The sequence below is a fragment of the Mirounga angustirostris genome, unplaced genomic scaffold (genome assembly GCF_029215605.1).
Source record: "Mirounga angustirostris isolate CCGP_5_RB_7025 unplaced genomic scaffold, mMirAng1.0.hap1 SCAF_6, whole genome shotgun sequence".
NCBI classification, from domain to species: domain Eukaryota; kingdom Metazoa; phylum Chordata; class Mammalia; order Carnivora; family Phocidae; genus Mirounga; species Mirounga angustirostris.
This window is the reverse complement of record NW_026991714.1, coordinates 68,172,938-68,190,400: the sequence shown is the minus strand read 5'-3', so window position 1 is coordinate 68,190,400 and position 17,463 is coordinate 68,172,938. Positions and strand designations below refer to the sequence as shown.

Below are 17,463 nucleotides of genomic sequence, written 5' to 3'. Positions count from 1 at the left end.
GTTAAACTGTTAGAAATCCCATTAAGGCATTTTCACTGCTTACCATTTAGTTCACAGTATTTCCTTCATGCTTGCTTTTTTTCTTATTCTAGGAGGGAGTCAGAAAGAAGAAACCACTCGTTAGCTCGTCACGCGGACATCCTTGCTGCTGTGGAAACAAGGCTCTCACTGTTAAACATGACTTTCATGAAATATGTGGATTCCAATCTCTGTTGCTTCATCCCAGGAAAGGTAAAATAGAACTGCTTACCCAAAACAGCTGGATTGTGCTGCTTAAACTTAAATTATTATAAAGCGATTGTTTAAATGTCAGAATCGTACCCGCCTCTGTGGAATGAGTTCCTGTGAATGGATTTGTTTAGCTCCTGTACAGTAACTGATATAAATCCGTATCATACTTGATCTTCATGTTTAAAAGTCTCATTATGAAACACACAGTAGAAGCTCTGCTGTTCTATAGAAAAGCTTGTTAGGAATTCATCCTCACCTCCAGTGAACAAACTATTTCCATAAATAGGAAGAAATAACAGAGTTCCTGCTGAAAAACACATTTGTGGGCTTTTACTCTTTGTTTAAGGTCGACAGCAAACGAGATGGGTACTGTCCCTGCCTTCAAGATTGTTCTCATTTGGGGGAGGTGGAGTGGGAGGGACAAGCTGGTTTTTGTTTTGTGTGAGAAGCGTTTCATAAAGACAAATACTTCCAGATTCAGCAAGAATTGACAGTTACTGGGTAGCAGCACAGGAACAGTGCTGTTGAACACAGAAGTCTGTCCTGGCGTATTGACTGTCCCCAAGTTCACAAAGGCGCCAGCACTCCACATGCTACTCAGGATCCTACCTCAGTGCATGTGGTATCTTGCTTCTTGAATTGAGAGTAAATTCAGATGAAATCTGTATCATATTTAGAAGAGGCAGAGATGGATTGAAAGGTCCTTCTGCTGCTTAGTCGATACTAGCAAGATTCCCTTAACATGGTCAGGACTAATCAGTTCTAGAAAAACCAGAATGTTCTCTTTTTGTTATTTCTGTAGATACTTAACACTGGCAATATTTTGTATATACTTCCTCTGTTTTCAGTTTTCTGTGACGTTTATGGGGAGGGGGATCCTGTTTCTTATTTTATTTGAAATATTCTTTAGTATATCTCACTTTCCTCCTATTAGCTACAGATTCTTCTGTGGGGTACTTAACTTTAAAAGGCAGTTCTGATTCTTACTCCAGATTGCATCCAAATCTAATGTACAGGCCTCATCTCTTGTGTTCCTGGGAAGTTCATGGAACTAGTGTAGGTTGTCCCCTACAGCCTCATGGTTTTTGTCGCATATCTCATTGTTAGGAATGTGGATACGTAAGAAACATCTTACAGTTTTCATAACCTCAAAAACACTTCAGCCAGTCGTTACGAACCAGAGTGGAGTAATGTGTGCTCAGTCCACACGGCCCGCAGAGCCTGAGATGCTTACTACCTGGCCTTTACAGAGGGGCTGGTCTTTCTAGGTGATCAGGATCGCATGATTGGAATGCTGGTCTTGACTGTCTGAACAAATCAGTTGAGTCTTGCTGTTTTTTTGCAAGTTTCTGTTGACTTTTCACGTTAATTTTAGGACCAAAATATCAAAACCGAGGTACCATGGAGAAGTCTTAAGTTGTCGAGGCGCAGCAGCCCCCCCCCCCCCCCCCCCCCGCCGCCACCGGGGCACCAGCTCAGGACAGCTCCTCAGTGCAGCCCTTCCTGTGTTCTCAGCAGCAGAGCCATCGGGAAGGAACTTCGTGCCCAGCCTCACCTGTAACGCACACCTGTACCCGTCCCTCTCCCTCGTCACTGCTCTCTTCTTAGATGCATGAAATACTTCTTCTGATCCTCAGAGCACGTTCACATTCACAGACTCCTTTCCTTTCCACACAGCTGTGGAAGGTCTAGTCCTGTTCCCTTGGTAAGAAAACTGAGGCTCAGCCAGCAGGTGGGTTTGACAGGAGTTTTACACCAGCCTGCTGATTTTTCCTTAATAGTACCCGTGTCTTCACAAAAACTCACCCGAAGTGTTCTTCTGTAAACCTAAAACACAACCCCACAAAAAAAAAAAAAAAAAGATTTTTGTTTTTATTATCACACTTAATTCATCTTAGATTACTTTGTTTCTTAAAAGTGCCATCTTTATAGCTTATATTTTGCCTAAAACAACAAACACTGTATACTCAGAATATTACTTTTTTTCTTTCTTTCTTTTTTTTTTTTTTTAAATTAAGTAATCTCTGAGCCCAACTCATGACCCCAAGATCAAGAGTCGCCCGCTCTGGGGCGCCTGGCTCAGTTGGTTAAGCGTCTGCCTTCGGCTCAGGTCATGCTCTCAGAGTCCTGGGATCTAGTCCCGCATCGGGCTCCCTGCCCAGTGGGGAGTCTGCTTCTCCCTCTCCCAGTCCCCCTGCTTGTGCTGTCTCTCTCTGACAAATAAATAAGATCTTTAAAAAATAATACTATAATTCTTTCTCAGTATAACATATAATCTTGATCTGGTATATAATTTCTATATTAGGTTATTCTTGTGTTGTCCCAGTTCCTGCTTCTGGATTTTACTTAAAAGTTCAGGAACTGGGGCGCCTGGGTGGCTCAGTTGGTTAAGCAACTGCCTTCGGCTCAGGTCATGATCCTGGAGTCCCGGGATCGAGTCCCGCATCGGGCTCCCTGCTCGGCAGGGGGTCTGCTTCTCCCTCTGACCCTCTTCCCTCTCGTGCTCTCTGTCTCTCATTCTCTCTCTCAAATAAATAAATAAAATCTTAAAAAAAAAAAAAAAAAGTTCAGGAACTTTCAGGACGCCTGGGTGGCTCAGTTGGTTGGGTGTCTGCCTTCGGCTCAGGTCGTGATCTCAGGGTCCTGGGATCGAGCCCCGCATCGGGCTGCCTGCACAGCGGGAGGCCTGCTTCTCCCTCTCCCACTCCCCCTGGTTGTGTTCCCCCTCTCGCTGTGTCTTTCTCTGTCAAATAAATAAACTCTTTTAAAAAAAAAATTCAGGAATTTTCATACTTCAAAGAAGAACTCATTTTTATAGTTTTGGTAGAATTCATGTCTATAGTAAACATTTCATTCACAGATTACTCTTTCACAGGCTGCTTAAGTGAACCTGGGTAATATCAACATTATAGTTTAAATTAGAAGGCCTGATATATCAGAATTTTGGAATTTTAAACTAATACTTGGGAAAAAAGCATTTTTAAAATTATTCCCTGGGGCGTGTGGGTGGCTTAGTCGCTTAAGCATTCGACTCTTGGTTTTTGCTCAGGTCGTGATCTCAGGGTTGTGTGATCGAGCCCCGCGTCGGGCTCCACGCTCAGCACGGAGCCTGCTTGAGATTCTCTCTCCCTCTTCTCCTCCCCACTCTAAAAATAAAAATAAAATTATTCTCTGAAAGAGTAGTCAAATTTACTCCTAGAATCAAGTGATAGGTTAAATATGGCAGATTAAATACATACTACCTCGATTTCCTCCCAAAGCTTGCTCTTATAGTAAAGAAGCTAATTTTAAAAAGAAAAAAAAAACGGAGACCCCAAGAGTGAAGTCAGGAGAGCAACAGCAACAAATTTCTGGAAGCTGGAAAGTACACGGGCCAGTGGTGGCTGGTTTAGCAATCTGAGGACGTTAAAGCCTGGACGGGCCGCAGGGAAGCTGGGAAGCAGCGTCCTCTGCACAGCCGGCTCCAGAAGGCTTCAAGCACCGCCGAGAGTGGGGCTAACACGGCAGGGTGGGGCACGGCTCTGCATTTAAACCTACAGGTCCCCTCCAACTCCAGACGGCTGGGTCATTGCCCTCCTGCTGAGTGAAAAACTAGGTCTTACTCACCGAAGGTGTTAAAATGGGGTCTCTGGACACAGAAACCATACGATCACAAGGACATTAAAAGAAAATATGTCTGAAGAATTCAGACTTGTCGGCAGTTTGCCACTGTCAGTCCTGGAAAGGGATCAGCAAACTTTTTCTGTAAAGGGCCAGGTAGTATGCATTTCTGGCTCTGCAGGCCACGTGGTCTCTCTCAGCTCCTCGGCTCTGAGAAACAGCCGTGGGCAGCATGTGGGGAACACACATATGTGCGCGTGTTCCAGTAAAACTTTATTGACAGAAACAGCTACAGGTCCAGCAGGGCCCCAGTGGCAACCCTTGACCACTATATTGATATTCCGTCCATCTTCTGTTAGAACTAAAAGGCTGTAGGTGCCCGGTTCACTCTGGACATTTTTTAAGTCATCTGCCAGAAGTCACACTTTTTACAGTAAATTCAGGGTCCGTGTTAGCAGTTCACGCATACTGAAGCACACGTAAACAGAGGCCAGCTGACTGTTCTGGGAAATATGATGAAGAAAGACACGGTGAGCCCCTTTTCTTAATTAAGGCATTACCAGTGGGCCCTGATAATGCTTCTGTGCTTATTGAAACCCAGTGATTCCCAAAAGTCAGGATTTTCAGTGTAAGTGATTATGCAAGGTCACGAGGCTAGATTTCCCTGAGCAAACTGAAAATCTGAGAATTAGGTTTTGTTGGTTGGTTTTTAATGTTTTGGCCAGGGAGGCAGCAGGAAGAATGGCGGGATGGCATTTTGTAATCTCTTCTCCTTTTTGGGTAACTTCTTGTCTTGATGCAGTTTCACATTTGCACAAAAATTGCAAGAATAGTACAAGGATCTCCCATATGTCTTTCATCCAGATCCCACAGTTATTTACCTTTTGTCCCGCTTGCTTTTATTCTTCTGTAAGTATGTGTTTTATTTTTTTCTGAACCATTTCAAAATAGTGGAGATACTGTGAACCTTTATTCTTAAATATTCTGATGTATTTCCTGAGAAAGGGCATTCTCTGAGCCACAGCGCAGTTACCAAATCAGGAAATGTAACTTTGGTATGATGGCCTCTCTCACTGACAGCCCACATCAGATTTCACCACTGATCGGTGATACTCGTCCTAGCTGCTCTTTTTCTCAGTCCAGACCCCAGGCCACGGTCACGCTAGACTCTGTAACCTCCTTAATGTGGAATACTTCCTGGGCTTCCTTTGTGTAGCTTGATCTTCACTTTTGAAGAACATGGGTCCCTTATTTTGAGAAATATCCTTTCGAGAATGTTTCCAAAATGTTGTGTTTTTTGTTTCTTTTAAAATTGATTTTCCCGCATCGGGCTCCCTGCTCCGCGGGGAGCCTGCTTCTCCCTCTGCCCCATCTCTCTCTCTGTCTCTCATGAATAGATAAAAAATAAATAAATAAAATCTTTAAAATTGATTTTAATATGAAGACGTTCTTAGAAATCAGTATTATTTGGGAACATTTCTTCTTTTTAGTGTGCTTGCCCCAAAGTAAATATATACGGTCCATGAACCTTTAAAATGAAAGAAGAATAATCAATCTGTTCTTGCTGCTGCCCCCTTTCGCGGTGTCCCCACCCTGCCCCCCTTGTCTCCCCCCTACTTTCCTGGGACACCCCCCCCGCCCCCACCCCTCTTGCCCTCTTCAGTCGTGTCCATGGTATGTCATGTATTACGACACTGCCGGTTTTAACACGAGGTGCGAGCATGAGAGATACACCGTATGTGGTCGGTAGCATACTTTGTAAAATACTATCTTAGCACCTCAGGCTCAGGAGGGATTCGGCATGCAGCATATTTGAAAGCTGTAGAAACAGCCATTGAGAGTTTGAGTGACCATGGGCGCCCGGCTGGCTCAGTCAGTGGAGCGAGCGATCTCTGGGCCCTGGGTTTGAGGCCCACGTTGGGTATAGACATTATTAAAAAGAATAAATAAAACTTAAAAAAAAATAAAAAAGATTGCAGGAATGATCTGCTGAGAAGCAGAAAATCACAAGCTATTAAAAAAAAAAAAGTTTAAGTGACCAGCCTAAGGCCTGTGATCTTTCCAGTAGACCTCAAGACTCATCATGCCCTTACATTCTTGCTGCTAAAGTAATTTTCAGAAAGTAATTAAGCCCACTTGGAGGGTGAACTATTTTGAAAATTGGGTCAACACCATGCTTTCCTAACGTGTCATTGCCACCCCGAGTCACTCTGAATGGTAGAAGCAGTGCGGGTCGTCTCTCCTTCATCTTGTCCTTCGAGTATAACTTCGGGACAAGGAAAGAGAATGGTTTTAATTTTATTGAAAACGTGGATTATCCCACTTGACTAACATAATCTCTCTATAGTAAAATTTAGAAATGTCACCTTTCTAATGGAAGACCTGAGCAAATGGAGAGAGAGACCTTTCACACCATTACCTCAAAGACCAAAAACAGTAAAGATAAAAATATGGTACAAGTTAGTTTACAGGTGCAATTTATCAGTTGGTTCTAGGGATTAGAGCTGAGGCCCAAAATGCCTAAGGAAGGTCCGGCTACCATTCCAGCAAGAGGATTAGGACCCAGGATGGTCAGAACTTTGTTTCTTCCCCATGTACGTCATGCCTGTGCTTCCCCATTGCGATTACCCTTAAAGTAAAAAGGGGTCTCTCGCTACCCTTTGGTGATAGTGGGAGGGGAGATCCAAGGAGACCTCATCCCAATCCATAGCAGGTTTAAGAGAAACAAAAGCTCCGAGGCCAGAGTGCCTGGTCCCAGAGCAGGAAGTCAGGCTGGGTCCCTGGGGCTTTGGGAAACCGTCAGGCTGGAGTGAAGTGGGTTTGGGTCAGTTTCTGTAGCGGCTTCTACCTCCTTTTTCTATCACCCATTTACATGTGTCGCCCTGTGGTTTCCCTCAGAGCAAAAGCTGTGTTTTATTCATCCTGAGTCCTTAGCCCTAGCACCTGATACAGAAAATTTTAATAAATGTGCGTGTGAGGCCCATGAAGGACTATAACAAGCCCAGAGCCGTGCGGGACAGACGGTATTGTCACCAGGGGCCAGCACCTCAGTCCCGTCACCCCGGAGGTCTTTACCAGGATCGCACAAGAAGTGGTGAGTCATTTTCTTTTAAAAACACAATGGAAAGTGCTAATGAGAACTCCTTGTTTCAGGTGATTGATGAGATTTATCGTGTGTTGAGATACGTCAATTCTACCAGAGCACCTCAACGAGCTCATGAAGTACTTCAAGAGTTAAGGGATATCTCCTCCATGGCAATGGAGTACTTTGACGAGAAGATCGTGCCCATTCTGAAGAGGAAGTTACCAGGATCAGATGTGTCCGGAAGACTCATGGGCTCTCCTCCAGGTACTCTTGTTGGTGTGTTCAGTGTAAAGTAACATTCAGACACAGTTCCCTAACTTGCTCCCTGCCCCCACACTTAATCATACATCGAGCCCTTTTCTGTGTCTGTAAATAGTATCTGCAACATGATTTTTAAGGACACATTGATCACAAACCGTAACTTGTGTCACTAATCCGCTGCTGTTAGGCACATTTGCAGTATTTAAATTACACTGAAGAACAATCCCGTGGCTGTATCTTTGTACATATCCGTAACTATTGACATACAATAAATATATTAGAATTTCTGGGTAAAAAGCCACAAATATGTATGTAGGGTTTTTTTGTTTGTTTGTTTGTTTTTTGATGTTTCTGACTAGTTAATATCCATTTTGCTAAAACAGAATTATAATATACCAGATAAAACCCAAAAAATTCTTCATGGAATATTCACTTAATTATTTCAGCCCCTAGAGGGCCTGGCTGCTGCTTGGAAAAGACAGGGTACGTAAGGCTGTTTTGAACCCTATCACTGCTTCTGTGGTAGCTCTTTTGCAAAAGTATATCCGATCCGAGGGGCACCTGGGTGGCTCAGTCAGTTGGGTGTCTGCATTTCAGCGTGGGTCATGGTCCCAGTGTCCTGGGATTGAGCCCCGCATCAGCGTCCTTGTTCTGCGGGGGAGCCCGCTTCTCCCTCTCCTCCCCACTTGTACTCTCTCACTGTCTCTCCTCTCTCTCTCTCAAATGAATAAATAAAATCTTAAAAAAAAAAAAAAAAGTACATCCAATCTGAGAGATTTGTGCCCAGATTGGTCAAAATATCTTCAACCTTTGCAAATACCTTACATCAGGAAAACCTTTTTTAGTAAGACATTTTGTTCTGTTTGGATGAGTTAGCTCCCTGGGCGTGCTCAGTGGGGTGACCGAGTGGCTGTCTGTAATCGAATCATAAAGCCTATGGCATCTCAGCATTCATACATCAGTAATTTATTGAGCACCTATTATGCGCACAGCACTGTACTGTGTCCTGTGGAGACTAAAAGTAAGTGTAGTACGTGGTGTCCACCCTCAAGGATCTTACTGTGTCAAAAGGTAAGACATACCCAGGCTCAAAGTTAAATTATCGTTGGCAAGAGAAATATTTTAAAGAAGGGTCCATTGAAATGCCAAATGAGTAGCAGAGACAGGACCTTAAGGAAGATAGAACCATTGTTGACTGGTCTAAGAGTTCACAAGAGGTAAGAATTGATCCAAGCCTTGATGTGTTAGTGGAAATGAGATAAAGGTAAGCAGAGAGAGAAGGAACAATGCGTCAGTCCAAGAAAATATTTATATGTATGTACAAGGAGAAAATTGTTACGACGGGTTTAGGGTAGGAATGGATCCATCCAGTCCTTTTAGAAAACCTTTAAGAGATAACATTTTTTAGGGTGCCTGGGTGGCTCAGTCGTTAAGTATCTGCCTTCAGCTCGGGTCATGGTCCCAGGGTCCTGGGATCGAGCCCCACATCGGGCTCCCTGCTCCGCGGGAAGCCTACTTCTCCCTCTCCCACTCCCCCTGCTTATGTTCCCTCTCTTGCTGTGTCTCTCCCTGTCAAATAAAAATCTTAAAAAAAAAAAAAAAAGTATTTTAAAAAGGAGAGAGAACATTTTTTAAAAAGGACGTTATTGGTTTATGATAGTGATTTGTATCCCAGTGTTACCTTGTAGTATTCCTAAAACAGAATGATTCCAAAGCCGTCTTTCTGCATCACCTCAGAACTTCTTCATGATCATCATGTGTGATGTAACCCACTTTTTGATGGTATCCATGTTTGGCTAACGTGGAAGCTCTTGTATAGAGCTAAGTGTAGAGAAAATTTAAAAACATGATAGACCTGTGCTTCTAACTCGAATGTTTACATTTGCTCGTGTGAAAGAAGATAGAAAATAGTTCTATTCTAGTTTTACTGCTTGTGTTTTCTTAGTAGGTCTTAAAAATGTTCTCTAATGTTTTAGAACCGGTTGATGCTGCTAAATGTCCTTCTCCATTTCCTGGTGATCCACCCATTGGCACATGAGCCCAAGCATCGGAATTCAGACTCATTTACTGTTAAGACAGGGGTGTCTGATTAATCCATTCAACCAAGTAGATTGCCAAGAGAAAATTATCGGAAGTGATTTTAGAAGGATATTCAGTTTCAAAAGAAGTTTAAGGAAGTATTACCGGTAGTGAGACATTTTAAGTGATTAATGACCATTTAAAACCATTTCTCCGCAGTTCCGGGACCTTCTGCAGCCCTCACAACAATGCAGCTCTTCTCTAAGCAAAACCCTTCACGACAAGAGGTTACCAAACTCCAGCAGCAGGTTAAGACAAACGGTGCCGGTGTGACTGTTCTCAGGCGTGAAATTTCCGAGCTTCGCACCAAAGTGCAGGAACAGCAGAAGCAGCTTCAAGACCAGGACCAGAAACTGCTAGAGCAGACCCAGATCATAGGCGAGCAGAACGCGCGGTTAGCGGAGCTGGAGCGCAAACTGCGGGAAGTCATGGAGAGCGCGGTGGGAAACTCCTCAGGGGCTGGGCAGAACGAAGAGTCTCCTCGGAAACGGAAAAAGGCAGCTGAAGCCATAGACTCCCTTAGGAAATCTAAGCGTCTCCGGAATAGAAAGTAAAGGGGGGGAGGGTCCTGGCTCCAGAGGAAGACGTGGCTTTAGCAGCTGAAGCAGTTACGCACCTCAGGACGCCCCGGAGGCTTCTGGTCTTTCAGAAAGAACACAACTTCAGCTTGAACTCTTCACAGTTGGGACAGTCTTCTCCCGCTTCTCCTGGTTGAACTGATGCACAGAACCTTTTTACTTTGCAATAGATTTGTACTAACCAGACCTGTCCTATCATGTTTTGAGGAGTTAACTTTTTTCTGTGCAGATAATGTTTAAAGTAAGTTTATTTGTTCTTGCATATATGCACATTACAGAAAGATCTGAAACAAACCAGTCTGGACAGACTAGGAGTTAAGTTGAATACAGAAAATGTCCTGTTTCACTTGAAAGAAAAGACCTACTTTTTAAATGGACAGTATCTTGTTTTAAAAAAAAAAAAGAAAAAGTTGACTTTTTGTTATAAGTGACCTTTGTCTGGAATGTCTGAAAAGTAGTAAATGCTTTTTGGTATCGAAGTAATGGGTAACTAAAACGGACTTCCATAGTGTTGACTGTAGGAGGGGCCTCTACAGTATTGACTATATATTTTTATAAACTACTGGCAAGGGACTTATCCAGTTGTTCTACACATGTTTTCAGTTCTCTTCTGGGGCCACGCCCTGCATTTGCATGGATGCATGCACGCATCGCCTAGTCAGCTCACGTAAAAAGCTGTTGCACTGGTATTGACCTTGAACCTCTCTACTTCTCCACTTTCTAGAGCAGCGTTAGTTTATTTGAGCACCTAACATCTTCCACCACCACAACAGCTTGCCTCCAGGGAGGGATTAGTCCTTTTGTCCTCCGGTTTTAGGGGAGCGAGGGAGCATTAAAGCCCATCGCTTTCTCTGTTCTCTGTAGGGTTCAGGTACAGTAGCCAAGGCAGAACCCCGAACTCCAAGGCTCTGTCAGTGTCGGACCTCTGGGGACTGGTAGTGGCCCTTACTCACCACCGTGTGTGTTCATGGATCAGTGTGATCACCACAGGTGTGAGCAGGGGACCCAGCTTATGGGATGCAGTTTTGCCATTGAAAGAAAGCTCATTGAAGAAAAATCCTACTATGAAAAAGCATTTTGATCATTTCATTTCTGGGGGATGACCTGAGGGAAGCTTTTAAATATTAATTTCAAGCTTTCCTTATCCTACAACTTTAAACAAAAGCTTTAATTTCGTTTGCACTCCTGTTTTGAGCGTGTAACTGGAAAAGCATGTCTTGCACTGTTCACACTTCTAAGCGGTCACTTTAACAACCTCCAGATTGTGTGCAGTGGTTTCTTTCCCCACTTGTATATTTTTGAGACCTTCAACTATTACTGTCCCCGTTTTATGTTAATGTACTAAATTATGTAGTTATTATTTGACTGATAAGTTCTTTTATCAACTGTCAACAACTGTTGCCTTGGGCTTCAGTTCTTTAAAATAGGTTTAGGTGTAATATAGAAAATTATCCCTGTCCAGGTGGGAGTTTGACACCTGCATAAAACCTAAGGTTTTGGTAAGTACCTTAGTTGAATAAAAGCACAAGGTTACCGCCCTTTTTACCCGTCCACCATGACACGGTTATCCATCCTTTAACCTCACCAAACAAAACTTTTTCTTACCCATTTTTAAGATTGTCCTTCCATAATACTGTCCTTAGATTTTGATCAATTCTCTGTCTGACTTGGAAACTCCATTTACAATGTAGTATGTTTTCAATGAAAAAAAAGACAACAACCAAAAAAACTACCATATAACATCCAAGTGTTTCATGGTTTGTTGGGAAGGTAATTTGAAAATAAACAATTTCCAAAAAACATTTGTCAGCCAAGGTCATCCATAAAAGTCCCCGTCTGGAACTTGTTTTCTTGGCAGGTGTCATTTTTGTAATCCTAGGATTTAGCCATATTGTCCTAACTCTGGAGCAGGCCTACTGGAATACTCATGGCCGTGAATAGTCTGCCTTCCCGGTAATGGGAAGACTCTATTTAGAGTAACCAGGTAACATGTTTACAGGTTTACAAAGTAGGATCCTTACGCATCAAAGGGATACAACCTCAGATGATGAGCAGTTGTTCATGAATTATTTAAAGTTCCTGGGTTTCTTTTTAAACTACACCTAGACACCCTAAATGTATGTAGAATCTTCCATTAGTTAGCATGAGTATTTGGCTTTCGTAGGAAGCATCCACACTATCAGAAGGTAGATTTTCTGTTTCAAAATCCACACTTATACAGGATTCGCTCGTAACTGTCCAGAAGGCCCATGAGTTGCACTTGTTAATGCACGAATGTTCCGTAAGAGTAGGAGAAGAAAGCACTACAGTTCAGTCGTCTGTTTAAGTCTTAAATCTGACCTAAGACATCTTGCTAAAAAACACGTTAGGCTATGGCCTTGACCGATTTGATAGCTGTTACACTTGCTTTGGGATAGCATAGTGGCATTTAGGGTTCGACAGATCACAAATTATTTGCATCCGCTAAAACCGACATGCCACGGGAAGGTTGCAGACTAGCCTCCCAAACGGGAACCATCTTGCCGGGGGTTAGACACCAGCGGCTTCAGTGTCATGTCCTGGAACGAGATGCCATGAGTTCCTCGGGTCCTCTTCCCTTGGCTGTCTCTCAGAGGAGGCTTCTCTGTGTTAGCGGGTCACTCCCACTTGTGACTCGATTATGGCGCAGCGCCCGCGACACAAACCCGAGGGGAAGAGGCGTCAGGAACGAGGAGGACTTGCCCCCACCTCACCCACCCAGGGCCCCCCGCGTCTCTCCCACATGGACTTGGCTTGGTTTTCACGTAATCGAAATACGGATTCTTTAGGACGTGAGGTTACAGAACCTGCTGCTTTTCAAGCTCCTTTGTCGCGGTGCAGAGCCTGGAGGTGACGAGGCAGACGCAGACGGAGCGTAATGCATCAGACTGTTTTAAAAACTGTCGGGCTGCCATCTGGTCTAAAGCCACCGGTTTTAGAAGCAGCTTTGTTTTTGTTTTTTTTTTTGGTAAGACGTGCTTTTTGGAATACTGAACTTTACAGGGGCTTGCCTTAATCTCTATTTAGTAGTTTCAAGGTGTATGCGCTATTATTCTACTTGTTAAAATGTTGAAATATTCTATGTAGCCCCGAAGGTGGGTAAAACAGTATGAGTCATGCCTAAATAAATAAGCTAAAGGTGTCGCTATAGCTGGATTTTTTTTTTTTTTTTTTTAGAAAAGATGGACATATGAACAGAGGCTATGTGTAAGAAGCAAAAACCATGGCACCTTGAGATTGCACTATTTTATGCATTGTTTTCTATGCCATTTCATAGGCTGCACTTTAATCTCCAAAGAAACAATGTATGATGTCCCAGTTCCTGATCAATAGGAAACTGTTTCCTAAGACAGGGCACTTAATTCTGTTTTACTGAAAGAGTTTCTTGGAGGTGGATCCCTTTTCTGAGTTCTCTATTTCCTTAGCCATAATATTTTCTAGGATCTAGGAACTCCTTATCTTGTATGTTTCCAACAGTATAGAATTTTAATTTAATGTAACATAAAATCTCATCCTTGGTGATCAGCACATTCTTACATGCCGCCCTAGCAGTGAGTACCCATCTGTTAACAGAGCCCTCTCGAAATATCATGTAAGTACGATCTGAAGCCAGGAATAGAGGCATTCTTGAAAGTAAACGTCCCGTACGATGCAGGCTCTCGGAACCGGCTATTTCTAATAGAGAACACATAAGGTCCGATCTGATAATGCCATCCAGTTTCTTGAGACCTGAGTCCCTTTAACTAGTCCACGAAAGGTTACGAAGTTAAAACTCCTCGGAAATAACAAGCTTCTGTAGCCCGCTGAGGTCAATTCTTTTCAAAAAATACTAAAGCAATCTAAAAAATGAAACTAGCACTCGGTTGATTGCTGCCCACCATTTTCTTTTTAGCAGCAGTACTTTGTGTTCGTGGTAAGTATAGGCTTAAGTAATGTTGGCCTTTTCCAGCTTCCGAAGAATGTTAAATTCCTAAAATTCAAAAGTTAAATCCAGATTTAATTTGTGTCTGAAGAGAACCATGGGATTTAGAAGCATATTGGAAATCTATGAGGTCCATTGCCAAAGTATACTGGTCCATATTCAAAGCTATACCAAAAGTTTAGAAGTGTTTTTAAAATTCCTTTATGTGGTACCATGTCTGTTTACTTATGCTCATGAGCACCAATAAATTACTAGTTTGCCTTCTGGAATTTTAATTGTTATAACCTAATTCAATTATTGGAAGTGAAAAGCACCTCCCGCTCACACAACAGGGTATGTGAATAAATGTGTTGGAACCAGTGCTACTTGTTTTCTTTGTGTTTCCTGCACAAAAGATGGCGGAGCTCCGCTTCTGACAAACGCTGTGTTGCTAGCTACCACCACCGGAAGCCTCGTGCTGTGTGTGTTTTCCATCTGTTCTTCCAGTCTTCCCAGCCGCCTGGTGAAGCACGTGCGCCCTATCTAGGGAACTTAAACACCGGTTGAGCAGCATATCTACAGTATGAGACACCAAGTGCCCAAGTGGGATTTGAACACAGACCTGTCTGCCCCCAAAGCTCACGTGCTTCCCACTATGCTGTACTACATTCTGAACCAGCTGGGAGCTTTGAGACTCTAGATTACATTAATTCTAAGTTCAATAATAAATATACATATAGATGAACATTCCATACATCTACTAGGAGCAGTCAATGACAAAATTGCTAACGTTGAGTAACATACAGAACTTAATAGCACAAAAAGGCAGTGCTTGGAGAAGGCAACTTTTGTCCTGAAGTTTTTTGGCAATGGATTCACCCTAAGCGTGCAGGTAAAACATTTTTCAGGCTTCTAGGACGTGTAATCCTATATGAGGCAGTCCTAACTGTAGACAGGGTCCAAGGCCACTAATACAAGTCCAGAGTTGCCTTCCTATAATATATGTTGCCAATCAATTCAAAAGAGTGATCACCACTGGTTCTTTTGCCCTGTCAGGACGAATACCAGTTCACTTTTCAAAATTCCCTCCAGCTCTAAAATAAATGTTCCGAATTTCAATGAAATGAAAACATACAAATCAATCTCACAAATTGGACTTCATGAAAATTTAAAAGTTCTGTGCATCGGAAGACACTATCAGAGTTAAAAGACAACCCACAAAATGGGAGTAATTATTTGCAAATCATGTATCTGATAAGTGGTTAATATCCACAACGTTTAGAGAACTTCTAAATCTCAGCCGTGAAAAAGAAAGAACCCGATTTAAAACTGTGTGAGGACTTAGACATTTCTCCAAATCAAATGGCCAAAAAAAGATGCTTATCACCACCCATCAGGGAAATGCAAATCAAAGCTACAATGAGATACCACCTCCCGTCCACTATGATGGCTACCATATTTAAAAAACAAAACAAAAAACTAGAAAGTAACAGTATTGGCGAGGATGTAGAGATACTGGAACTATCCTGCTCTGTTGGCAGGCAGGTAAAATGGTACAACTACTGTGTAAAACGGTGTGGTGAGTCCTCAAAAAATAAAAAATCGGAGCTTCTGGATATGGGGAGCGTCACGTGCCTGGAGAGGACACGAAGTTCCAAGCCCCTCTCCCCTACCTCACCTTGTGCATCAATTCCATCTGGCTGTTGATTCCGATCCTTCATCATATCCTTTAACAACACTAAGAAATCATAGAATTACTACATGATCCTGCAGTTCCAATTCTGGGTATATAAAAGAACTAGAAAGCAGGGTCTTGAAGAGATATGTGTACACCATGTTCACAGAAGCTATTCACAATGGCTAAAATGTAGAAACAACCCAAGCATCCACTGACAGATGAGTGCAGAAGCAAAACTTGGGGTGTGTGTACCATGGAAGATACTCAGCCTTCAAAAGAAAGGAGACTGACACCTGCTACAACATGGATGAACCTCGAGGGCGTCCTACTCAGTGAAATAAGCCAGTCACATAAAGACAAGTACTGAGGGGCGCCTGGGTGGCTCAGTTGGTTAAGCGACTGCCTTCGGCTCAGGTCATGATCCTGGAGTCCCTGGATCGAGTCCCGCATCGGTCTCCCTGCTCGGCAGGGAGCCTGCTTCTCCCTCTGACCCTCCCCCCTCTCATGTGCTCTCTCTCTCTCTCTCTCTCATTCTCTCTGTCTCAAATAAATAAATAAAATCTTAAAAAAAAAAAAAAAGACAAGTACTGAGATTCCACTTACATAACATACTTGGATCAGTCACAGTCACAGGCACAGAAAGTAAAATGATGGCTGCCAGGGACTGGGGAGAGGGGTGACGGGCAGAGTTTCAGTTTTGCAAGAGGGAAACGGTCCAGAAAGTGGCTGGTGGTGATGTTTGACAACTACAGATTTCCCTCTAAGTACTGATTTGCTGTGTCCCACCACTTTTCGTGTACTGTGTCTTCATTCCCATTCATCTCAAAGTATTTTCTGATTTTCCTTTTGACTTTGTCTTTGACTCATTGGTTATTTAGGACTGTGTTGGTTAATTCCCATATATACATGAGTTTCCCAAGTTTCTTTCCATTTTTTACTTCATTTCTCATTCCACTGTAGTCAGGAAACATACCTTGTGTCATTGCAATCCTTTTCACTTTTCAAAGCTTGGTTTCTGACCTAGAATGGGGACTATCTGAGAGGGTGTTCAGAGAAGAATAGGTCTTCTGCTGCTTTTATGTAGAGTGTCTCATACTGTAGATATGCTGCTCAACCGGTGTTTAAGTTCCCTAGATAGGGCGCACGTGCTTCACCAGGCGGCTGGGAAGACTGGAAGAACAGATGGAAAACACACACAGCACGAGGCTTCCGGTGGTGGTAGCTAGCAACACAGCGTTTGTTAGAAGCGGAGCTCCGCCATCTTTTGCGCAGGAAACACAAAGAAAACAAGTAGCACTGGTTCCAACACATTTATTCACGTACCCTGTTGTGTGAGCGGAAGGTGCTTTTCACTTCCAATAATTGAATTAGGTTATAACAATTAAAATTGTAGATTTTTGTAGTGTATTCTATAAATAGTTTTTAGGTCTAGGGGGTTCACAGTGTTTCCAAGTCTTCCATTCCCATGTGGATCACATCTAGTTGTTCTCTTGTTCTCTCCATTATTGGGAGTGGGGTATTCAAGTCTCCAGCTATGACGGTTGAAATGTCTACTTGTCCCCGCAGTTCAGTTTTGCTATCATTATAAAACGACCTCCATTATCGCTATGTTTAAAGCCTATTGTGTCTGATACTTGCAAAACCATTCCAGCTTTCTTATCGTTGCTGTTTGCATGACATATCTTGTCCCATTATTTTATTTTCAAGTTATCTGCATCTCTGAATCTGAAGGGTCTCTCCTGTAGTCACTATATACAATCCCCAACTTTACGATGGTTCATCTAACAATTTTTTGACGTTACAATGGTGCAAATGTGATATGCATTCAGTAGGAACCATACTTTGAATTTTTATTTTCTCCTGTGTGAGACAACACTGTCTTGTGATGCTGGGCAAGTCACAGCCTCCTGTCAGCCATGTGATCACGGGGGTAAACAACTGATACCCTTCCAACCATTCTGCTTTTCACTTTCAGTACAGTATAGTCAATAAACTATGTGACATATTCAACACTTTATTATAAAATAGGCCT

General features: G+C 42.8%; 1 protein-coding gene across 1 annotated transcript in view; it reads left to right on the top strand.

Annotated features, from left to right (window-relative positions):
* The window catches only part of FBXO28 (F-box protein 28), a 28,413-nt gene extending 15,411 nt beyond the window's left edge, over nt 1-13,002 (top strand). Inside the window, exons 3-5 of the mRNA XM_045877673.3 lie at nt 93-231; nt 6,985-7,180; nt 9,416-13,002. Of these exons, the coding sequence (XP_045733629.1) occupies nt 93-231; nt 6,985-7,180; nt 9,416-9,810 (730 nt within the window). The 3' untranslated portion in view covers nt 9,811-13,002. The remainder of the gene's footprint in view (nt 1-92; nt 232-6,984; nt 7,181-9,415) is intronic.
* Nucleotides 13,003-17,463: the final 4,461 nt, after the last annotated feature.